General features: G+C 47.4%; 2 protein-coding genes and 1 pseudogene across 3 annotated transcripts; 1 reads left to right on the top strand and 2 right to left on the bottom strand.

The window, feature by feature from the left end:
* Positions 1–1,547: 1,547 nt before the first annotated feature.
* Positions 1,548–9,390, top strand: LOC120671909 (annotated as a pseudogene).
* A 721-nt stretch (positions 9,391–10,111) lies between these two features.
* On the bottom strand, positions 10,112–20,390 carry LOC120672948 (cleavage stimulation factor subunit 77-like). Of its 2 annotated transcripts, none has more exons than XR_005674427.1 (23): positions 20,086–20,390; positions 19,850–19,954; positions 19,708–19,770; positions 19,521–19,630; positions 19,288–19,388; positions 19,140–19,201; positions 18,886–19,026; positions 18,551–18,679; positions 17,666–17,712; positions 17,164–17,227; positions 16,480–16,600; positions 14,980–15,038; positions 14,827–14,895; positions 14,601–14,741; positions 13,422–13,486; positions 13,110–13,206; positions 12,740–12,799; positions 12,164–12,316; positions 11,484–11,547; positions 11,296–11,406; positions 10,924–11,193; positions 10,608–10,784; positions 10,112–10,528 (listed from the first exon to the last, which is right to left on the bottom strand). XR_005674427.1 is itself a non-coding variant. In XM_039953587.1 (23 exons), exons 1-23 carry the CDS (start codon positions 20,095–20,097, stop codon positions 10,320–10,322), a joined length of 2,271 nt encoding a protein of 756 aa, XP_039809521.1. In that variant the 5' UTR covers positions 20,098–20,390; the 3' UTR covers positions 10,112–10,319. The 2 variants fall into 2 exon arrangements, 1 of the variants encoding a protein (XP_039809521.1); XM_039953587.1 differs by having other exon boundaries at positions 10,924–11,034.
* A 1,161-nt stretch (positions 20,391–21,551) lies between these two features.
* Positions 21,552–22,819, bottom strand: LOC120672949 (transcription factor MUTE-like). Its single transcript, XM_039953588.1, has 2 exons — positions 22,240–22,819; positions 21,552–22,094 (listed from the first exon to the last, which is right to left on the bottom strand). The coding sequence occupies exons 1-2, from the start codon at positions 22,798–22,800 to the stop codon at positions 21,936–21,938; spliced, it is 720 nt and encodes a 239-aa protein (XP_039809522.1). The 5' UTR covers positions 22,801–22,819; the 3' UTR covers positions 21,552–21,935.
* Positions 22,820–25,201: the final 2,382 nt, after the last annotated feature.

The raw sequence follows: 25,201 nt of genomic DNA, 5'->3' as shown, positions 1-25,201 counted from the left end.
GATTGCCAACAGAGACAGGAGCAAGACCCCACACATCCGAATGTATCAAATCAAGAGGAGCACCACTTTTATTATTCGAACTAGTATAGGGAAACTGACGACTCTTTGCTTTTTGGCAAGAGTCACACACTGACTCATTATCACGACCAAAGGAACAAGGAAGTAAATTGTTTCTAATGACTCTCTCGACAACGGGAAAGGAAGCATGACCCAAACGACTATGCCATCTCCATGTGGATGGCCTACTGACAAAACACTCCTGCTTTTGACGCTGTGCTCCTGCTTGTTGCGGCCTCAAGGGATAGAGACCGTCTTCACATCTGCCTCGATGAAGGACTTTCTTCGTGGCCAGATCCTTTATAAGGAAATGATTAGGGTAAAACTCGATACAAGTATTATTATCTGAGGTGAAGCGATGAACAGAGACAAGATTTTTATTCGCACTAGGAACATGAAGGATGTTTTGTAGATGGAACTTTTTGTTTGGGGTATGTAAAATTGTATGACCAATGTTACTAATCTGCATACCTGAACCACTCGCCGTGTGGTCCTGATCAGTGCCCTTGTACTTGTCACGAACTGTCAGCTTGTCCAGTTCAGAGGTGATGTGGTCGGCTGCGCCGCTATCTGCATACCAGTTGGTGTCGTAGCCGTAGTTGTTCGTCTGCGCTGATCCAGCAGACTTGACGTTGGGCTGGTAGTCCTCCTCGAAGCGATGCCAACAGATGTCGGCTTCATGGCCCTTCTTCTTGCACACCTGGCAGATCGGCTTGGCAGCTGACTGTCCATCAGTCTTTGAGGACGATGAAGACCCTCTAGCACCACGACCGCCATAGCTGCGGCCAAAGCCACCACGACCACGGCGTCCACCGCGACCACCATGAGACGCATCATTCACGGAGGAGTTATGGCCGTTGTTGTGGTTGTCCTGGAGGAGTTGGAGGCATGCGTCGTAGGCCAGGAGCTGGGAGTGCAGATCTGAAAGCGAAATTGGAGTCATACGCCCCAGCATTGTTGACACGAGGGGGTTGTAGTCGAAATCGAGCCCCGCCAAGATGAACGTGACCAGTTCATCATCCTGCATCGGCCTTCCTGCAGCAGCAAGTTCATCACCGAGAGCTTTTACCTTGGCGTAGTAGGCGGCGGCAGTCATGCTGCCTTTCTTGCAGTTCGTCAACTGCTTGTGCAGATTGGTCACCCGAGCTTGAGATTGCACAGCGAACATGTCCTGCAGCGCTGCCCAGACGGATGCCGCGGTGGTCTTTGTTGCCACCTGCGCAAGAACCTCCCTTGACAGAGAGTTGTTCAGATGTGCCAGCAGCTGCTGGTCTTGCTTGACCCAGATCTCGTACTCCGGGTAGACGGTGGTGACCCTAGACTTGTCGTCCTTCACGACCTCCAGGGTTTTGACCGGCACAGCCTTGGTGCCATCGAGGTAGCCCTCGAACTGCGCCGCCCTGATGCCCGGCATGATCTGGGTGTTCCATAGGAGGAAGTTGTCGCGGGTGAGCTTCTCGGAGATGGCTGGACCAAAGGGAGAAGGACTGGTGCACTGCGCTGCACTCCGGCGCCCATCACTCCCGCTCCAGTACTCCGCAGTGTCGAGCGTCCCGATCCGTCAATGGCGTCTCCGGCTCCCGTCAAGAACAAGAAGGTAACTCTTCTTCTCCGGCCTGCTCGTCCGTTCTAGTATATACGCTCTCCGGTTTCCCGGCAGCCGGCGCTAGCTTCCTGCCGTCGGGTCATGTATGTTCCGTCGCGCAGCGTAACACATGCTGGTGTTGGTGCGCGTCGTTACCGCTGCCGCGCTGCGCAGGTGCTGGTGCCGATCGCCGCCGGCTCCGAGCCCGTGGAGGCGACCATCCCCATCGACGTCCTCCGCCGCGCGGGCGCCGACGTCACCATCGCGGCCGCGAGCGGCGGCGGCCTGCTCGTCGACGCCATGTATGGCGTCAAGATCGTCGCGGACGCCAGCATCGCCGACTGCGCCGACACATCCTACGACCTCGTCGCCCTCCCCGTAAGACGAAGCAAGGCCCAGTGGCTCGCGCACGCTCCCGTCCGTCTAGTATTTACTCTGACACACTCGCATCGGAGGTTGTTGTAACATCCAGCCTCGCGGAGAGTCCGTTAGGGAGCGGCGGACGGTCCGCCCAAACAACACCCAGATATTTATCTGCATGTAGGACCCGCCTGTCATTTCCTCTTCTTTTCTCCTCCTCACTTCGACCAGTGGCGAACGTGTAAGATTAGATGGCAACCGTGACTGCCTATCTTGGCTCGTCACGTCTTCGTGTTATCTATATATAAGAATTTACATGCTTGACTTACAAGGCATTCGGTTGGGAAGATAAGGATTACAATCTTGATCTAACAAACTCTATCTACCAAAATCTATCTCAACCGAATGCATATCTCAACCATGTACACCGCCAGGTCTATCGCCGTGGCACATGTGTGTTACACGTTACAATATATTTCCTAACATAATGGAGCTCGTCCGCTCGCGCCGCTGTCACCCCCTTCCTTCGATCTCCCTCCTTCGGCCACCACACCTCGATTCCTTGCGCGAGCATCGTCCCCAGCACCTCCTCCACCCTCCCCAACCCCCAGCCCGGCTTCTCCCGGCCGGAATCGCCCCAACCGCCGCCGGTCACCATTGTAGCCTGCTTGAAGCTTGCTCCACCGTCGATCCGCTTCTCCGGTCATCCTCCGCCCGAACAGACCGCGGGAATGGATTCGTGGTGAGTTCCTTGTGCTCCCCGGCCTTTTTCCCCTTCCGTTGTGCGCCGCCGGCGCCGGTGAACGGCCGCCGCCGCGCTTGCTGCCGCCTGTTGTGCAGTGTCAAGGGATATGAATCGTGGACGGTCCGCCTAGGAGGGCCGGACAGTCCGCCGGTCAGGTTAGAAGTTGTCCAGAGACGGTGTTGTCTCTGGTGGGGTTCGCAGGATTGAACTGCGGAAGGTCCGCTATTGGAGAGCGGACAGTCCGCCGTAGAGTCTAGAGTTTTGTCCAGAGATGTTATCGTCTCTGGTGGTTTGATAGAGTAAAACTGCGGACGGTCCGCCAAGGGGGGGCCGGACGGTCCGCAGTAGAGTTTAAAATTTGTCCAGAGGCGTCGTTGGCTCTGGTGGTTTTGGGAAGTTAAACTGCGGACAGTCCGCTATTTTGGAGCGGACGGTCTGCCGTATAGATTTGAAATTTGTCCGGAGAGGCTGTTGGTTCTGGCGGGTCTGCAGAGTTGTTGTAACGACCCGGCCCGGGATAACGGCTAAGATCTACTCTTCAAGTTGAGTAAACCACACCTGCTAATTAATCCTCTTGCGCTTTCATCCTCGCTTCGCGCAAAAAGGATCGATCCGGAATTAACTAGCTTCCCGCGACCGGCTATTTAAGCTGGTCTGTCCCTTTCTCAATTTCCAGTATGGGATCATCGGTCCCGAGCTACAGTGTCCCGTGATGAACAAGGCTGGGATGTCACAGTTGTACTGCGGATGGTCCGCCACTTGGGCGCGGACAGTCCGCAGGGCATTCCAATTGAAGTAAAGTAGTTACATCGTTGAGCTGCCCTCAATTATTTCATATGCATTCGTGTAGCATCCGCAGTTGAGAACGTTGTGTATGAGGTGATTGCGGCGCCACAGGAGGAGCCGGAGCAAGCCCAGGAGGAGAAGCGTGAGAACCCGGCCCAAGGCCCGTCTGACCCTAGCTCTGAGCAGCAGCCCGAAGGCAAGCCCCGGTGCATAATCCCTATTTCAAATTATGCAACATTATATATGTATATATATCTATTCTTGTGCATTAAAGTCATATGCAACATTATATATGTATATATATCTATTCTTGTGCATTAAAGTCATAGGAGTTGAATGGAACCTTAGATGCATAAGCCTTAGGTACCATGAGTTCTATACTAATATATGTCAGACGATAGACGTGCTATGCTAAATAGGGTTCGGTAGAAGTCGAGTAATTTCCAGTTACTCGCGAGATATAGGATATTTTACGTTCTCATACATGAGTTACTAATCATGGAATTGAAAGGAAAAATAGAAGTTGAGACCGGGCGGAGAAAGGATAACTCCGTCTGTGTCGGTTAAGGACCGTACCATTGTCGGCCCTGCTGGTCATATTTGAATTGTACTAACCGCATGCCGGGAGTAGGAGGTAGTCGAAACCGGTAAGCCGAGTACTACCTTGCTTCGAAAGTATAGAACTTCTACCCACCCCTTAGGGCGAGTCGAGTGGCCGCGGAGAATTGGGATGCATGAGTTTACTTTTGGTGGTCTCTCGTAGGGCTCGGCTGACTATATGCAGGTGGGGCGGTTCTGTAGTTCGAGGCGGGGAGGGGAAAAGTTGGTGCGTGTGGTCCGACGGGGATTTTGCGTGCCGTGTTGGTTAGGTCCACCTTGCAAGGTTAAATCGAATCGATTCGACGTCGGTCGCTCTCGGACATGGGCACCTTGATCACCGAGTCGCAGCGTAGTAATATGAGATGGAACATGGATTATATTATATATGTTGATTCTACTTTGTTTTGTGCTTAATGTTCTACCATGTTCGAACTAGATGGTTTATGCAAATAGTAGATCATGGTTAATCTATATAGAATCTGGAGCAAAAATCCTGAAAAATAAGGATCCACTTTTAGATGTTTTTCTGCAAAATAAATCACCCGCCAAAAGCTTTGCATGTCTAGATATATAGTCTAAGTATACCCAATAGTCGGGTAAGTCTTGCGGAGTATTAATTACTCAGGGCTTTTGTTGAAACATTATTTCAGGACACGCAGACATAGACTTCTGTCCCTGCTGCGTTAAGTTCATCTGTCGGGACGCAGAGAGATGGGAGGTTGTGGAGCCAGACACTTAGTTAGGGTTCGTCTCGGCGTACAAGTGTGGTAGTCGTAGACTTTTACCTCTGTTCGAACCTTAGTTTCAATAATGTAAAGTTTGTAAATTACGCATGTTTCAAACTTGGTTTGTAAAACTTTCGGTTGAGTCTTGTGTATATCGTTGTATTTTCATACGCATGTCGTGTTTGTACCATCTATATTCACCTTCGCGTGGGACTATCGGTGTTGTTTCGATCGGGACGTGGACTGAGAAAGGACTGTCAAATTAAACCATTAAGCCAATGCGCCCGATGTGTTCAAATGACAGTCATTACACTTAATTGAGAGTTTTAGTTTAGCGGTTCCGTCACAATTGTGCAGGGAGGGATCCCCGGCGCGGCCAACCTCGGCGGCTGCGCCGGAGAGCATCGCGAGGAGGCACGCGCTCAAGGGGGGGCTCTATGCCGCCATCTGCGCCGCGCCGCCGCTGGCCTTGGCGCGCTGGGGCCTGCTCAACGGCGTCAAGGTGATCGATGCCACATCTGATCTGTCTCCCGTGTGCGCACAAAAAGTGTGGTTTTTAACTTCTTTTTGTGCAGTCAACTGCTCATCAGGCGTTCGTCGACAAGTTCCCGGCCGAGGTGACCGCCGTAGACGCCAACGTGGTGGTCGATGGCAAGGTCGTCACAGCCCGTGGGCCGGCGATGGCGATGGAGTTCGCTCTGGCCTTGGTGGAACAGCTCTACGGGAAGGAGAAGGCTGACCAGATTGCCAAACCAATGGTACGTACCTGTCTGCCTGACCCGGAGAAACCCTGCCAAACTTGTACCTTTTTTTAGTCCAGTAATCCAATTCCCACATGAAATGGAGAAAAACGAAGGATTATGTTCAGACTTAGTTAGCCATAAATGCAAATACGCGTGCTAACTGCTAAATCCAAGACTTGAAACAGAATGGACATATTCAATCATAAATAAAACTAATGTTGACGCGGAATTGGCCAACACACACGCGCTAGAACGCGCATGATCGCAACGGTCAGAACCGAACGAAGCTCGCCGGCGACCGGTCAGACCGGTCGGGCGCAGAGAAGCTTCGCGAAGACCTAAAACCACGAGCTCGGAAAGGACCCCGTCGGAGCTCGCAGATCTAGGGTTGTCTTGAGGTCGATAGGCCACTCAAGACGTCCTTGAACGCCGTCGAGACGAACAAAGAACAGCACGAGGTTGGAAAAGCTAGGGTTTGGAGAAAAATAGGAAAATTGTAAGTTTATTGATTCGATTGGGTAGAAGGACCTCAATCGGCCGTGTCCTTTATATTTATAGACCGGGGAGGACGTACCCCTTCCAAATCGGGTTACAAACGGACTCTACAAATTAAATTAAATCTAATCTGATTCGGATTACATAGGACCAGACCGGTCTGACCGGTCAGCCTTCGGCAGTGCCAATTTTTGTCACCAACAACTAACCAAGCAATAAGCTCGCTTCGCTTCAAGAGCATAGATTTAACAAGCATTTGAGTACAATTTCATACGGAAACGGAAAACAGGTGTTCAACTTTACCGGAAACGGAAAACATTCTATGTTCCAAGTTTGGTCGTGAAAAGGGTGTGGAGCATATGAACGATTAGTCCAAAGAAAACTTTTGCCACATGAAAAAAAAAGGTGTGGGTGCACGATTGTATCATTTTGTGAGATCATAAGCATCATTTTTTTTTGCGACCGTGGCTGGGCATGAGCATCATTTTCAGTGAAAACTTTTGCCTATTGCTAATGACAGAGCTTGTGGAAAGCCCAAGACACAATCATTGGTCGGTATGAGTCTTTATGGGGCTTCGCAGCTGTTGGGAGTTGGTGTGATTGGTGATTGCCCATGCCTTCATCATGTGAAGTTTATCCACAAACTCATTACTCTCGGAAATGATGCTTATCTGCAAACCCCAAGTTTACACTAATGCTAGGTGCCGTTGTACTACTATGTTTTTTGTCGCACCACCACAAAATGAACACACATTTTAACGCTACAAGTTTTGAATTTACTAGTGAATTACAGAACAGATGAGTTAGCTACTGATCCATCACCGTATATCTGTTCTTGTTCAGCTTGTCAGATATGAACCTGGATATACCTTCAAGGAGCTCAACCCGATCCAATGGCAATGCAACGGCACGCCCAAGGTATTCGCATTTCCAAGTGCCTGGTCTGATCTGTATAGTTGGTCAAATGGGCCGGCTAGGCACTACACGGCACAGGCACGGCCTGGCACGGCACTAAGTGGCACGGCACTAAGTGGCACGGTTGATTAACCGTGTCGTGCCTGTTAGTGCCGCCGTGCCAGATGCCAGTCACTAGCACGACACGGCTATCAGTTAGCCGGGTCGTGCCGTGCCAAGGGGCACGTTAGTGCCCGGGCCAGCACTAGCACGGTAGTGCCAAAAACACTCATTCAACTCAGAATTTGTAGTAGATTCAAACAAGCACATAATTTAACTCAGAAAACTCAGCACAAGATCTAACAAAAGATAAATTTCCGGCCATCCTCGTCATCATCTCCGGCCATCCCGCACAATCACCGCTCCTCGTTCTCGGTCACACCGAGCTCCACCGTCTCGTCGTCAGATCCGGCCATCGTCACTCGCCAATGACCTGGTTCCTCAACAACTGCACAGATCAAGACCTGGGTTAGGGAAAGAACATAGATCTAGTCATCTAGGGTTAGGGTAAGAGACTCACCTTTGTAGCCGGAGCACCAGGTACACCGGCGAGGTCGATGAAGCACGGATCTAGCCCCCCGGCCCTGGTTCCTCGACGGATCTCGTCTACATCTACAGAAAAAGGTGAGGAGAGTGAGAGATCGAGAGGCCGAGAGCGTCTGTGCGAGAGCGAGATGAAAGGATAGAGGTACTTACGTGAGATCCGGAACACCAGAGTCCGGCGGCGGCGACGGCGAGGAGGATGACAACGAGAAGAGGATGTTACATCGTCTGTGTGAGATCGAGACGATGGGTCTAGATGGTCGTGCCGTCTGCTAGTGCCGGCCCCGCACCCCGGCCTTCGCCCTCTGGGGCTCCGAGCTACTCGCCGGAGCTCGGGAAGAGGAGAGGAGAGGAAGATCGAGGAGAGGACGAGAGGCGAGATGGTGAGAGACTGAGAGGCGAGAGTGAGAGAGCGAGACGAGCGGCGGCCGGCGGAGGGAGAGAAATAATTAGGGTTAGGGTTGGGAGGGGGAACGGCTGGTGCCGGGCCTTATATAGCCCTCCCCCCAACGGTCAGATCGCCCCCCAACGGGCAGATCCAACGGTCGAGGGGCGCGGGGGGAGGATGGCGCCGGGCCGGACGGGCCGCCGTCGTGCCAAACGGGCCGAGGCCGTGCCTCCCCGTGCTGGGCCCTTAGCCGGGCCGTGCCCGTGCTAGTGCCGCGGGCCGAGATCGCGGCCCAGGCACGGCCCGGCCTCTGGCACGGGCACGGCACGGGCCCGTGGGGTAACGGGCCGGGTCAGTGCCGTTCTTTTTCGGACCGGGCCCGTGCCGGCCTGTTGGGCCCGGCCCGTTTGGCCAACTATACTGATCTGAAACATGCCGCATCCATCAGAAGTTCCTGAAACCTTCTCGGTTTAATTTTTGTTTCATATTCTGATCCCTCTCGCCAACGCGAGCGAGGAGATGGAGGCGATAACGATCATCGACGCGCTGCGCCGGGCCAACGCGGACGTCGTGGTGGCGTCGCTCGAGGACGGCGTCGAGATCGTCGCGCGCCACAACACGAGGATCGTCACCGACGTGCTGCTCGACGCGGCCGCCGACCAGCAGTTCGACCTGATCATCGTGCCGGCAAGTCGCAAGCTTTTGCTCCTGCTCGATGTGCATACATGTATCCTGCCGAGCTTGATGAAAACCTCCTCTCGTTACTCGCTTGATCAGGGCGGCATGCCCGGCGCGAAGACGCTCGCCGGCAAGGAGAAGCTCGTCGCGTTGCTGAAGAAGCAGGCGGAGGCGAACAGGCCGTACGCCGCCATCGGCGCCGCGACGGCTCAGGTGCTCGAGCCGCACGGCCTCCTCAAGGTACACCTCAGTGCACGCCGGACAAAGATCTATCAATAATCTCGGTTTGTCGTCTGACCTGCACGGCGTCCTGAATTGCTGCGCGACCGCAGGGGAAGAAGGCGACGACGGACGCGTCCATGGCGGGCCTGCTGGCGGACGCCAGCGAGTGCGAGAACAGGGTGCTCGTCGACGGGAACCTGATCACGAGCAGGAGCCCCGGGACGGCCATGGAGTTCGCGGTGGCCATCGTGGAGAAGCTGATGGGGAGCGAGGCCGCGCGGGAGGTGGCGGAAGGCTTGCTCTTCGTCTGAGCCGTGTGCCCTGACAGGACGGCTAGCTGGAAGCTCTGGGCCTGTGCCCGTGTCGTGTGAGTGAGAGTGATCATCTTGGCTCTTGGGGTTGGGGGACAAGAGGTTGCGTTGTGCAGCGAGTGATGGTGATGTCTGATGTGCCCGTCAGTTGGCACGCCGGCGAGTAATAAAGTTGATTGCTTTCTAGTTTTTTTTTTACCAAACGGTACATACGCAGATTCTCGCATAACGCACGAACACTTACCGTTATGAGTACATCTTGATGCGCCTGCGAAAGAACTATATCTATCCATCCATCCATAAAACGAATTTTGCCGTGATCATGCTACACGTCGAAAGTGCCACTGAATTCCTCGACGAACAAAAAAGAAAAAAGAACTGCCATTGGGCACTTGAATGGAGTAGTACAACGCATTGCTTATGGCGAAAATGATGGTTCAAACAAAGACTTTCGACATCATTTTCAAGCAGAAACCTGCGAAAAGAGTTTAATGGCGGCATCATTTTCAAACGGAAACAAGCACTTGAATGAGCCGATTTCGAAGACTTTAGTGGTTGCTCTTGCTCGCCCCACACTGAAAGTCTGAAACCTTCAAACGTCTATAGTATGTCACTGTCCAGAGAACAGAGGGCACGATCGCACTAGCTAGTCTCTGAAAACGAAACAGTGCTGGGGTGATGTGGAACTTCTTAAGTTTTTTTTAATACATTTTCTTATGACACTTGCAAATTTCCTCAAATCCAAGAAACTTTAGAGATACACCACGGACGTCGTTTCATTTTATGGAATTAATATTTTCATCGATTTGGAGGACAAGAACGATTTTCTCAAGTTGCCGACCCAGGCCCCCAGCCAGCTTTGACACTGCATTGGTGGGGTCGTTTCATTAATCATCTCAAAGCACTAGTAGAAACAGCGAAATGAAACACCCCATTGGGATTGGCCTAACTCAAAGCTTAGCAAGTTAGCATCAACAGTTTGGTTTGGTTTGGTTCTTTACATTACTCTACAACAATGTAAATTCTGAAATACAGCAAGTCAGCCACTAGATACATTCCACTAAAGCACAATACCTACGGATGTACTGTGATTTGTTAAAAAAAATATATATTAGTAACTACTACTACTAGTCTGTGCTCGCAGAGTGGTCCCCGGAGAAGGCGCTTCCACCGCCGGAGAAGGAGAATGCCGAGGATCCAGATTGCGAGGCAGCGGCGGCACCACCCACGCCCAACCCACGGCTCCTCTGGATCTGCCGAAGCCTGAATATGTCCCTTGGCGCTGCGGCTTGGCTCTGTACCGTGGCCGCATCCTCTTCCTCCTGCACCCGGTGCCCTGCATTCCATGCCATCAAGCTTTAGATCACAAAAGATTCCATTTCATCACACAGATAGATAGAGATAAAATTACTTACTTCCAGCATCCTTTCTTCTCTCTCTTGGAGGTCTATGGACAGATCCATTCTGGTTTAGTCCAGATTTGCCGACGCCTGAGAGCTCGCTCGCGACACCTGCTTTCCCAGCATTCTGTGCGACTGGCAATGTGCTCTGCAGCAGCACACTGAGCACCACATCAATATCCGGCGATGGACCTGCCAAAATGTTCATATATTCAGCGTGTACTCAAAGAGATCATCCAGCTATGCGTGTCATGCAAACAGGAAGCGCACTCGGCGCTCAACAGCCCACACCGAAGGCAATAGTATTCTGAGAGGAGTGAGGTGTGACGACCTTCAATAGCAGGCAAATTCTTGATGAAAGACGTAGTCGACGGAGATAGCATTTTAAGCATGTCTTCAACCTCCTTCGTGTACCCACTGGTAGCCGCAGAAAACTCTGGGCCTGACAAATCAACAATGATGTCCTCAACAATGATTTTCCACTCTTGCCAACCAAGGGGTTGGAGTAGTCTAAAAAGCAATGTCACATGGCCAATCCAACCACAAACCCTCTTCTATAAAATCATTCCCCTTCCCAGGCTGATAAAACCAGGTAGGACATCTAAAACACAGAAAGGAATGGAGTCCTGCTTATCTTTGTCACAAGGAAAATGAGCTTACACACAAAAAATTGGAATAATGTAAAATTCTTCCATGCAAATACCTTTCATCTGTCTCGGATCATAAATAACCATTTGGGAAGTCTCAGGACGAACAACTTTTCCAGATTGTGGTAGCGACCTTGCTCTTGCACTAATTCCCACAGTACCTTTATCTGCACCAGAAACAGCACACACATTTAGTAACTTTGCCATACAATGCAAAGACGTCCTCTAAAAGAAAGCGACTCACCTATCATACTACCGGTATTTAGCGTAGCTGATCTGTCAACCTTAACAGTGTTTTTTGCAAGCCACTGCAATAGTAAAATTAAGAAAGCATAAGTGAGCTTCTCCATGGAAACCAATCAGTAAATCTGTGAAAAGACTGCATCAGAAATATCAACCAGCAAAACATTTCATTTCTAGCCAAATTAACAGAGAATTCAAGGGCTGCATCCAAGTTGTATCATATTATTGATATTATTGGTACATCAAATATAGTCAAATATTTTTAATTTATGGGAGCGCACACATTCTAGCACCTGGAATCACTAGTCTGTACTTTGTGATTGTTCCAATAAGCTTGCAGAATCACTGCTGAGGCCACACATACAAATATATATACTTTAGGCAAACTTATTGATTCAACTTATATCAAGAACTTAGTCCAAACAGTTGCAGATGTCGATTGGTGCTAAATTTTTTTTAATACTGAAAACTAGGATCAGTGAATGTTAATTTTCTTTTACTTAAATAATAGTTTAGCTTGGGAGTGGATTCCAAATATGACCAAGTTCAGACTCACAAGCAGATAATTTAATTTGGTCATTTAGCACATTAACATCACAGCCGGTACAAGAATGCAAACACAATCACTTATGTATAGATCAGACAAGCTTAAGTATAAGTTGGATGTTGGATAGCGCAAACCTCTTGTCTCACTAGATAATCCAATTCTTTTGATGAACATGGCCAAAGATCCATAAAACTGTATCGAGAAACTACGTCATGAAGTGTGTTTTCTGATGCAGATAGGACATCTTCTGATGTCCTAGATAGAGCCTCCTTCCTTCTTTGTTCAACCTGAGAATACACAATTTTTAAGGTATGATATGGGCAAAAGAAAATGCAGTTCTCCGGAGAAAATATGACAATACCTACAAGACTGGGGAACATGAAAAGACTAAAAGAGAAGATCAAGACTCAGAAGGGAAAGCTGAAAGATGGAGAGAAGGAAGTGGAAATGATATTGAGAAAGCAGTATGGCACAGATGCTACTTGTAACAAACATGCAATTGACCGTATAATGGGTTGGACCATATAAGGGGTGGCACATTCAAACCACAAATATGGAGAACCAGTCAATTTTAACCACAAGTATGCACTTCCAAAAAAGGCCATATTTCATTGCGCAGTGACCAGTGACAACCTTAAGCATAACCAGCGACCAGCCATGTTGACATGAACTTCGCCTAGATTTACAAAACCAATAAACAGAGCTCATACCTTAAGCATGCTTGACAAGTCCCCATAAGTCTGCTCAAATTGAACAAACCGCTTCCATACCTGCAAGAGAATAGCAACACGTATTAGTTCAGATAACAAACAGGTTGATGAATGTATTTGCGCTAATTACAGACAGGCATAAACTACATTATACATACTATCTATACGCATTTTGCTCCTCTATAACAAATATCCAACAAGATGCCTACACTAGTTCCCAAAGCAACTAAAATTCCACTAAAAGGTGGGGATAGTCAAATTATGAGCTAATGCTTATTGGTACTGTCAAATTTTCTATGCTGATTAAGATCTTGCTTAAGAAAATGCAAAGTGATGCTGAAAGGGCATCTCAACAAAACAAAAGACTTACCTCTATGGATTTCTCAGGAGGAAGTAAGCTTAGTGCTCTCTCAAACAAAGCACGCACATTTCTATCATCATTTAAACGACACAGGAAGTCCGCATATCTGAACAATAGCATCAGTTTCAATAATCTTACTATCGTATGACAGAGGGTGTGAACCCTTCTCAATCCTCAATATACGAATGTAACAATTGACATACATTAATCAGTGGAGCAAGAGCTTTTGGTATATGAATGAGAGCATGACAGACCATAAAACACCGAATCATTCTAGGAAGAATTGACGATTGAGCCAAAGAAAAGGTTAAAAACACTTACTCAAGGATGTATCCTGGCTCTTGCATAAATCTCTTTAAACCTGCTTCAAACACACTTTGTGCCACCTATAAGAGAATACTTACCATATGTTATAATGAATTAACTATAGCAAACTGAAGGAAGAAATGAAATCAAGAATCAGCAAGTATATAGTACCAAATGTTCTGTCTTCAGAACTAACTAAAATTGAGTGAGTTCAGTGTAGAATGCTAACTAAACTACTATTAATAGTTCACAATATCAACTTCTTTGTCATATCTAAATGCAACTTTTATGGATCAATTTTCTGTTCAACACCAGCATAACTTTATGAAAAACATATCCTCTGGCCTATTTGCTTCAAGAAAATGTATATAGAAACAAGATGGCCAGTGAAAAAAAAAAACATCAGGGCACCATCATTGCCTTATTAAAAGCAAACTTCACCACTCTAAGGAGGTTTCAATTCCCTAGAATTTATTTTCCAATCTTGTGCAGTTTAAAATAGATGGCATACAACTGTACGACCCAAAGAACTAATGCATTATAATCCTCTCTGCATGACCCAAATTGTTGGTCTAGTGATAAAGCCCCCCCTCTCCCCCACTCTAACACCTGGGTTTTAGGGTCGGAGTGGCTAGAGGGGGTGGTCTAAGTTGGTACCAGAGCCAGGTCCCGGGTTCGAAACCCACCGGCCACGCATTTCTTCCGCTGCGCGATTTCCCCTGCGGGGTTCGCTGAGACAAGCAGCTAGCAGCCACAGGCGCGGCTCGCTCGCCGTAGGGGGAATGTTGGTCCAGTGATAAAGCCCCCCCCCCACCCCCCCCTCTCCCCCACTCTAACACCTGGGTTTTAGGGTCGGAGTGGCTAGAGGGGGTGGTCTAAGTCAAATTACTCATTAGGATGGCCAGATTTTATGTAACTGCCCAGAAAGTACATGAGGGTTTTGTTGCTGCATGGCAGATTACCAGATACAAGGTTCGAAAAGGATGAATGCTAAAGTGAAAGATGCTACAAGGTGAATCTATGAATGGTATTGAAGATCTGCTTTTGTGATGATTTTTGAAACATGAGCTACATATTAGACCCTATGAAATTTACACATCTATTTCTAATTGTCTTCACCACTACTGTTAAATTCGATATTTAACCTATGGAAAAAGAAAGAAAAAAAATATAGGATACCATCACTTTCACAACCTTTGCATCCTTGTCAAGGCAGAATGCCATTGTAGCATAAGCAACATACACATGATAAGTGCAGCTTGGTGACTTCCGAGCATCCAAAAAGTACTTACGAGCTGCTTCAATGCCTTCAGTTCTCCTTAGAAACCGAATAAACTACAATAAATAACCACAGCACAAATTTTATCACAAAACGCTCAACAATAGAACATAAGTACATCAAAAGATAATGCCAGCTCGCCTGAATGTTCGCGAGTGAGGTCACGCTAGCATTTTCACCTAGAAGAGACTCGTATATTGTCTTCGCAGTCTGCACGAGAAAGTGTATATGAGAAAATAAAAATTATCCTAAGAGAGATTGTGGCTTATTAATGGTGAAGAGCAGGTAATGGACCTGTATTGCCCCTCTGGACTCTTCCATTTCAGCAAAAGCATACTTAAGTACTTCAGAATCTAAAAAAAGAGAATTTCAGGGGTCAAAATAGGCCAGAAATGCTGCTCCTGATGTAACAATTTAACGCAAAATGAATAAAAGAAATGTCCCAGATCTGCATGCAACATGATTAGAGTTAAGAACTACATGTCATTTTCTGATATCTGTAGTACTCAACATGATTTAAGCAGGACAGTACTTAAGTTATTTAAGTATATAATACATATACCACAATAAAGAACTCATGAGGCCACCAGTAGTACAATTTTAGTGTAAGCAAGAAATCTACTTCAACATGTTGGTATCAAGCGATGAATAAGTAACAATTAGCAATGCATAATAAGCAAATTCTTGCTCAACTCTTAACAACTCCATATACTAGTGTTTATCGATGAAATGTACTAATAAACCTCTCGTTTAACAATATATTTGCTACAAAAATAATGCAACAACACCTTATGTTCCAAACAATTTGGGCTAGCTAGAGACAAAAGCAAAAGAAAACATGCAAAAAAAAAGTAAAACAGAATTAGCAATAGTAATATTGACATAAGGTCAAATATCCTAGTTCAAAGTCCAGTGCATGTGGATTGCCAATTTCCTCACACGCCTATCCAAATATAAAGATACACCTTTGGATATATTGACTGGGAGCGGAAATCGTCACTGCACTCATGCATAAACTCTTGTGCCAGTGTTCTTCGTTGAATGCAGAAAGGTTAGGCAAAGGTAAACAGTTCAGACTGCAGGATTATCATGAGGATGTGTAGGGAACCCAAAATCCTGTGAAATTAAAACTGTAAAAGGCTTTCCCTCAAAAATGCGGGTACACAGGTCAAATAGACATCTCTACTTCACCAACTTTTTGATGGCCTTTTAATTTCAACTATATGGTCGAATGTAAAATAATGTGGCTCTATCATCTTGATCAAGAATGTATCTCAAGAATGTTTGACCTGCAGGACCCAGTCACTGGCTCACTGCTCCTTTGGGTTGACAGATTGAACTGCTAGCTTGCTCTTGGAACACAAACCGAACTGCCTAGCACATGGCTAACATGTGGATACACAGACTAGTGGAGGCATTCTCCTAGGAAGTATGCAGCACCTTGAATAACCTCCTCAAAGATGTCATCTCCCAGTGGTAAATGGTACTGCATATCCCACTGGAGACGTATCTCAGGGAATATTCCAATTACAACAACAACAACAACAACATAGCCTTTTTTTAAGTAAACCAGTCATTTAATTCTACCAGGTAAAGGCTGTAAGACATCTCTCTTGACAGCAGATTAGAAACTCTGTTGTTGTTTTGCCCCCAACAACTCTTCCACATCTCAGAGCATGTTTCTGAGTTATTTCAGTAGACCAGAGTACAAGATGCATACTTCCAAAATAACTCATTGACTAGTGGAGTGAAATCCATAAATGAATTGACCAAACGAGTTCTAAAATATGTTACCAGGGATCGCTTTTAGAGCACGCTGAAATATTTTGGCTGCTGAATCGATAGAACCGTTCTTCGCATGCCACATAGCATAATCATACCATATATCAGGATGGTGATATAGATACATCAGGCACTGGCAAAAAAATGTAATAGTTAAATCAATTGCAATCAGTCCATTGATCAAATCTTTCAGTGACTTTCAATTGTCTTGGATAAACTACTACAGCAATAAAAGAAAGAACTGCATAGCAAATCTGGAAAAAATTCTCGAATATGCAGGAGAGCTGCGTATCACTCCATTAAAGAAGAGAAACAATTCTGAAAACTTTGATTTGCTTCCATAAAGTAATAGCACATAGAAGATGTATTTCTCTTTTCTTTCTTTTTGACCGTGAACTGCAGGGATCCTCAGTGTATAAATAGAAGAGAGGTGTACTGAGCATTTGTACACGAAAGGAAAGAAAGGGACGGGTTAGGATGAAAATACAAACTCCAGCCTATAAACAATTTAGCCATATTGTATGGACAGATATGTTTACAAATGTCCTGAACAAGAGACTTACACATGTTAAAATATGATCATAATGTATAAGGCTGCATGGCTAGATTTAAACTAAAAAATGATACTGGCATCATCATTTCATTCATAGGCATCTAGATTCTAGCATCTAAGTATACAGACAGAAATAAGCTTACTTGCTCATAAGTAAACGTAACACGCCTATTAGCTGTTGTAACATCTATCCTTTGCGGATTCCCCCTAAAGTGAAACAGAATTTTTTGCAGTTAGCAGAGATGCATGAACTAATTGTATATGTAAGTGACAGAAAGTGAGAAACTGGACAAGTTAGAATTGATGTTTAATGCATAACTTGTCCCCACAGAATGACCGTAAAGAAAAGAAAAGGCATAGAAAATAAAGACAAGTTACCAATTATTACAGTTAACCACAGAAAACAAAAATGCTACACTTAAGTTCAGAAGGAATGATCAATTGCACATGTTCGTCGTACTCTCTAAATTCCAGATAACATAAAATATAAACTATATAATCGTTTGGTTAAGGTGGAGGTAAGAGAAGAATAAGAACAGAATTAGCTGTTAAGCGACCCTATTAAACTAAGTGGAGAGAAAAAAAAAGCATCGTTGATTTTTCAGTCATGGAAACATAGCATTTGTGATACAGATGTTTACTCACTTTTCAAATGCCAAGAGTCTTTTCCATGCCATAGACTGTTGCTCTTCCTGTGAAATAAGTTAAGAAGTTACCTGTCAGTCATACTAGTCATTTCATTTGGACCTTACAGACTGAAAAGAAAGTCAACATAATTTTCCAGTATTGAAAAAATTGTCAGGAAAAGCTTCAATAAATCAAAGCAAGATCAGTAAATGAAACAAGAAAATTATGCTTTATAGGGAAGCGTATTTGTATCTGTATTAAGTTTAATATGACACTAACAGCCTAAACTTGAAGCGAAACACAATAGCCCAAACTCAATCTGAAGTTCCATTTGACGCATATGAAACTGACCTGATGAAAATTTACTTTCACATTAAGTAGATGCATTCTAATTTCTGAAATACATAATAAACTTCTGTTGAATACTGGAAGGCTACTGAATGGACTTCAGCTATCTAGCTATACAGGTTGCAATTTCTTAGCACGTTCAAATTCTTATTTTTGTAGTACTGCAGAAGCAATTGAGATGCAACAAGGGGGGAGAGAGACTTCCATGCCATACAATTTAAGCTACCTTTCTGGGGGAGGTGGGGACAAACTTCAAACTAAGACAGCAACACAACACAACTAAGCCTTTTAGTCTGAAGTAGGCTGGGGTAGGCTAGAGATGATATGCAATAAGAACCACCAAAGATGAGGATATGAAGTAAAAGGTATTAGCACTAAAACATGGTAAACTATCATCCATACAACAACGGCAAAGCCCTTAGCCCCAAGTAAGTAGGGTTAGGCTACAAACAACTGTACATAAAAATATTAAGTCAATATCTATGGATTTGCACCATATGTTCCATACCTAATCGCCTAGTATGAATCAACATTAGGACCTGAGAAATGGCTTACCTTGTAAGAGCCTGTAGGGGGGATGGCCAGCACATTCCAATCAATATCATCAATGTATTTTTTTCGCTCTCTATATACAGCTTTAGCACTGTTAAATTTTGGTTGATATTCAGATAATAAGCCTTTTGCCTGGAAAATGCATAAGTAATCATCAGCGCAAGTACGGCTGTAAAAATTATGATATAAAGGCAAGTCAAGTTTACATTGCCAAAAGGTTAATAAAATTAAAACAGCAAGAAAGCATATAAGAACCAAGTTTTTTCCAACATAACTTGTAGACTTATTTTCATGTTTCATTGCAGAAATATTAAAATCCAGACAGAAATTCCAATTACCAAGGTGCGGCTGACGGAATTCTCGAAGTTCTCATAATCCTTCCATAGCTGTTCTACATGATTAGTTGGAACTAAAATTGCTTTCTGGTACACTTTACGTACGGTGGTCATGCGATGCGACTCTTCCTGGTGTGTCACAGCCTAAAGAGTTTGCAAGCCAGGGATGACCCAGAATACAAACACAAATATAAGGCCATAATGTTAACTTGTTAAGATGGGAAATCGAACAGGAAATAAGAAGTAGCACAACTGACAGGCATTGACTTCAAGAATGTAATATACTCCATCCAAACAGGCCCAGAAGCGGCATCATTCCCTGGATATTCAAGGCTAATTTGTTCATTCTAATCCAAAAGTGGCTTCATTACCAAAAAATGCTTGGAATGAGAATCTTCTGCTTACCAACATAGTTCAGCATGAAGTCAAAGGCCTTTTTTGTCTCATCGAGACCCTCAGAGCCCCTTTTATCATTAATTCTCCTGATGAAGTTGATGTAACAGCGCCTGCGAGTTAGATCCGACCAGAGAGAATCAATGATACAATGTGCTTGCATGAGAGCGGATCTTCGTGCATGTCAACTCAGTTAGATTATAGATAGAGCTTGCGTGCGCAAGGTAGGTGAGTTGAGCACAGACCAAAGGCTAATGTGGAGGCAGTTGAGCAGGCATCTGCTGAAAATCTGCTTGGTGGCTTCGTCATTGTTGGTGGCCATGTAGGCTTCGACATACTGCTTCCAGTACTTGGCCTGCACATTCACATTATGTGTCAGCACGTTGGCAGAACGAATGAGGAAGCGAAAGGGATCAACGAGAGTATACTGACAGCCGTGGGGAAGGTGGCGAGAAGCTTCTCGTAGATGGGGGCGGCCTCGTTGATGGGGAGCAGCTGAAATCGATAGGATTGGATTGGGTTGGGTGAAATTCAGTTGAGGGGAGTAGAGCAGGGTTGAGAGTAGAGGACTGACGAGGGCCTCCTTGGCGAGGATCTCGGCGGCCTGGACGTTGTAGATGTCGCCGCCATCGCCATGGCCGCCGCCGCCGCCGCCGCCGCCGCCTCCTCCACCTGATTTCTGCACCCACCCACAAGGAAGTGATTCAGTAAAGCGATTGATTCACCGAGGCCCCCAACAATGGCCAGGCCCTAACTGTGAGGAGGAGGGAGGGAGGGAGTGAGGCGGGAGGAATAAGCCGAGGCACTTACCTCTTCAGGCATCTAGCTAACGGGTGGTCGTCGAGCCGAGCGACCACGGTTCAGTTGCGCCGCGCCGGTGGGGATTGAACTTGACTGCTTGAGGGAGAGGAGGGGAGGGAATAGGGCATCTAAAGATGAAACACCGGTCTGGCGGCCCTCCTCGGTCGTCTCCCACCTCCGCCCCTCCCCTAGCAGTAGCAGGACACAAGACTAGTATAGTAGGCGAGCCTCGGAGGAGAGAGGGCGGAGGCCGGAGCTTGAAGACGACAGACGGACGGAGGAGGACGAAGAGAAGAGACCATATGGGCCGGTCCGATTACAGCACTTGTGGGCCGGCCATATTCATTGATGACACATGGAGATTGGGCCCACATTATCGCCGCAGGCCTCCGAGCCATGCACATGATGATTTTTTTTTTGAAGGTAATGCACTTGGGCCTGCGGTACTTGCCCACAGAAGTTATTTTCAAAGTTTTCTTCAATGCCCTAGGCCCTAGCACCGTCTATGCCTGACAATGGGCCATAGCCCTCCCCTAACCCCAACCCAGCCCTATTACTTTGGGATTAACACTAATCCTTATCCAATCCTTCGAATGTAAGAGTAAATCAACTGACAAGACAAGGTGATCCAGAAAACAAAAATCCTTATCCAATCCTTTGAATTTAGGGCTGCCCGTCTCACTTAGTCATTTTTAATTTCTGAACCACCTTGTCTTGTCTGTTGATTTTTCTGCTTAGGCCATGTTTGGTTTAGGTCTCCTGAAACTCGTTTATTTGAAAAGAAGACTTTTCTGATAAGCCACTGCTTGCTGCCTTGATATTTGGATGTTTGACAATATTAATTATTTTTTATTATTAGAATCATGGCGCCCGAGCCACTTAGGAGATAAAAGCAGTCCTCCAGTTGCTTTAATGCTTGTGTACTAAGCAGATTCTGTGGTAAGCGAGAAATAAGCAAAGCATTTAGGTGGAGGTTTCACTTTATTTCACCTATGAGCTGCTTTATAAGCAGATCGACCGTGGATTCGGCTTTTTTTATTTTGGACGGTTCTTTCTATCTATATTAATATAATGACGTGCAATTATCTTACGCGTTTAAGAAGAAAAAAAGCTATCATGAGCGTTCTTTATAAGCAGGGCCTAGGCTGTTGAGATTGTAGGAAATATCGTTCGGACAGTAGTACGAGTTTAATTTGCATGCATGAGCGCTAGGATCAGGAGCTGAAATCCCCTCACGTCGCCTTTGTAGGAAGTGTTACCATACTGTGCGCATATGCATGCAAGGAAGTCTGGAAGTGACCAAAAGATATCAGAAGTGGGAGTCTGATCATGTTCCAGGCCTGAAACCGAAACCAGCACATACATATTTCTACTAATAAAATCTGGACAAACACGATGCCGTACAGCTTGCGAGCATTTACAAAACACAAAGGTTGCCTTTCCGATCCGGTGCTTCGGCTTACAAAAGCATGAAAGGCAGTAGAACAAGGTTATCATCACTAACATTCACGAGTAAACATATTTTTTTCATACAGATTACAAATCACACGCAGTGGAGAGCACATACATGTATGTAATAATAGTGCCGGCCGGCGGACAAACTAAAGCCACAGCTATATAGAGAGCAAGGAAGCAGCAATGAGATCGACGCTCAAAGTCTAACAGATATCCCTCCGCCCCAAATTATTAGTTATTTTGGCTTTTCTAAATTTATAGCTTTATATATATATATGTGTGTGTGCATATATAGCAAAGTCTATTAATCTAGAAAATTCAAAATAACTAGTAATTTGGAATGGATCGGAGGGAGCAGCTAGCTAGGTGCTGGTTGGCTGCATCGATCAGTTCATCATCATCGATCATATGGTCATGGCTGAGTACATGAGATTCTCCTGCGGCAGCTGGTGGTCCGGCTGCTGCTCCTGATCCTGCTGCTGCTGTTGCTCCCGGAAGCAGACGAAGGTCTGCTGCACCTCGTAGGCAAGATCCTCGACGCTGAGCTGGCACTCGAGCCCGATCTGCACATCGATCACATGCAATGACATATATATAATCAGCTAGCTTCATGTGCAGTAGTGTTCATTAGTTCCCACAACAATGTACTTAGCAGGGCCAATTATTAGCAAATTAAAATGAAGAATGTTATTATTGCATGGAGCGTGCCTTGAGGACGAAGGAGTGGAGGACGGTGTCTTCCATGGTGCTGATGTTGAGGTGGAGCACCTCGAGGTGGAGTGCCTCGAGCAGGGCGACCATCCCGGCGGCCTGTCCGGGCGCGCGGCGGGAGAGCGTGCGCAGCAGGACGTTGGCGCCGGAGATACTGGCCTCCACGTCGGCCGCGGGGGAGTTGCAGCAGGCGGCGAGTTCCTTGACCGCCGGCAGCAGGGCCTTGCCGGGCAGCAGTACCGGCGGGGACGAGGTGCTGCTGGTGGTGGCGGCGCTGCAGCCGGAGGAGGAGGAGAAGGCGACGAGGTGGGAGCGCGGGCTGGGCGTGGGGCTGGGGCTGAAGCCGCCGCCGCTGGTGCTGGTGCTGCTGCGGCGCCTCTTGCGGGCCTCGAGGGACTCGAGCACCTGCTGCAGCTCCCGGATGAAGTCGATGGCGCCGCCGATGATGGAGGCCTGGTCGCCGCGCTTGATGTAGAGCGCCGGCGTCAGGGAGCGCAGCACCTTGAGGTGGTCGTTCATCTGCCGCCGCCGGTTGCGCTCCACCGCGATGTGCGACATGCTGCTGCTGATCGATCGATGTAGCTAGCTGCAAACACAACAACGTACGACACTACCCAGCTATATATATACGTGTCCCTGCTGCTGGAAGATAGCAGAAGAGAAGGTTCTCTGCACAACTGGGGACCACATATGCCTGCTGCATGCAGCGGTGTCGTATGTGTGATCGGCTTATTACTAAATATTAATTCCGTGTCCATCGCTTTGGCTGCTGCTGGCTTGTGATGTGTGTTCCCACAGCGAGCGTATGCGATCCATCGATGAAATGCAATGCACGCATGTCCCCGTCGTGACCGTGCGCGTGCCGGAGTTAGTTCATACGTTGCCCGCCAATCCAGCTGAAGTTGGATCATCGGTGCATTGCATGCCCGGAGGATGCACGCACGGGCACAGCCGTGTGTGAGGGACCGAAAAGGCGACCAGAGGGGGTGAATGGGAGCCAATTAAAATTTTCTTCAAGGAAAGTTTGGTCTATAATCCCAAACGCGCACCACAAGCCCTCTCTTCTAGAGTGTGCAAAGTGTAGCTATAGCTGAGCTAGACACAAAGCACAAACCCTAGGAACAAGCTTCGAAGAGATCGAGTCAAGAACGGCGAGCGAGCAACAGAGAAAGCACGGCATATAAGCACCGGTTAAACCGACGTGGGAAGAAAACTCTCACCGGTTTAACCGACGTCACAGAGCCGGCAGCAAGAGACAAGCAAGCACCGGTTGATCCGACGTATAGGTTTGAACAGCGTCGGTTCAACCGGTGTTACTACACCGGATGATCCGACAAAATCAAGAGTCAACGTCGGTGCAGTTGTCCAGAGACACCTCAAAACGGACTTAACGAGCACCGGTTAAACCGATGAAAACAAAACCCTAGCGTCGGTGCAGTTGTCCAGAGAGACTGCAAAACGAATCGCACTGAGCATCGGTTGAACCGACGTTGATGAATTTCTATACGCCGGTGCAACGAGCAAAACAGCACGCAGGGATTGCTGGTGAAGCTTCACCGATTGAACCGATGCATGTGGAACTAATGCACCGGTGCAACCAAGTAGAAAGGCCAAAAACCCTAAAAGCCAAAACTTCTACTCACCGGTTGATCCGACGATCTTGATCTCAAGCGTTGGTTCAACCGGCGATAACGAAAAAACCCAGCCCGAGCAGAACTGGTGTTTCACAGCCCGCGACCTTTGGAAAACTTGACGCTTGGAGGATCAAAACAAGTCCAAAGGGGCTCAAATTTTGCAGGCACGATCACAAAGATCTTGTGAACATACCCACCAAAGGAATCGACGAATTACTCCATGGTTTGGGAGGAATCGAGGAATTCCCGAGCAAGAATGGGGTTTTCCTAGAACGTGAAAAGCTTCGATTTGAAAAGACTCGTGATTCCGTAGGATTTAGCACTAGGCTAGGAGGATTAGAATCACTTCAAAGAGTCACGTGATCATCAAGAAACAACCCCTCATCTCGTGCACAAGAATCGACACGGGAAAATCGAATTTCAACCAAACAAGGCACAAGATGTATGAAATTGAAACGAATTCAAAAGCCTCGAGGGCACAAGGAGGAGAGGGCCTCTTTTCCCGATCAATTTCATACAAGAGTCTCAAAAATCCATAACCCTAAAATCCTAATCCTAGAGAAGAAGAAAGGAACAGGGAGCAGGAGGAGGAGACGCCTGGGAGAGGGGGCGACTCCATGTTTGGGCGCCAGGCAAGGAGCAAGGAAGAGAGAGTGGGTGAGTAGATATTTATGCCCACTAACTCCAGAACTAAAGGACTAAACTACCCCTAGACTTAACTAGACACTAGAAAGCCCGTAGGGGCAAAACCAGAAAAAGGTACAATGACTCATCCGACGGCCAAGGTTCTTTCTTCGAATCGAAGTCTTCTCCGTGATGCCGCCGTGGGGATGAAGATCCGGCCCGCGGTTTTGGAGGGTCCGCGAAACCCGGGTAGGTGGCCGGTTTTGAGAAAACCGCCAAAACTCCACGCACGGAAAGATTCCCGCCTCCACGCCGTGGCCCTGAACGCCGTTCCCGCCTCGGCCTTCTGACGGCCCTAGACGCCGCCCGATGCCCGTCACCTCCTCGCCCGCAGCGAGGCCCTAGACGCCGTCGACGCCCGTTCCTCCGCCAGTCCCGAGACCGACGCCCATGCCTCCACGACTTGGCGTCTTCAACCGCCGTCCGCCAACTTGGTTTTGTGGCGCAAACGAAGAAACCCGCCATCCACCGGTGCTTGCGCCCCTGATCCAAGAGTGGACGCCACAGCTGCCGCCCGACCCGAGCTCCGGTCCCGGCTGCCCTTCACCGCCGTCCACCGCACGGTCCATCGGCCACAGCACCTCCACGGCAGCTCTCCGTCGACACTCGACGCCCGTGTACCTGCAACCAAAGACCAAGCA

This window comes from Panicum virgatum, chromosome 5N, assembly GCF_016808335.1.
Source record: "Panicum virgatum strain AP13 chromosome 5N, P.virgatum_v5, whole genome shotgun sequence".
Classification (NCBI taxonomy): domain Eukaryota; kingdom Viridiplantae; phylum Streptophyta; class Magnoliopsida; order Poales; family Poaceae; genus Panicum; species Panicum virgatum.
Note: the sequence above shows the minus strand (reverse complement) of the source record. Positions and strands in the feature narration are given on the sequence as shown.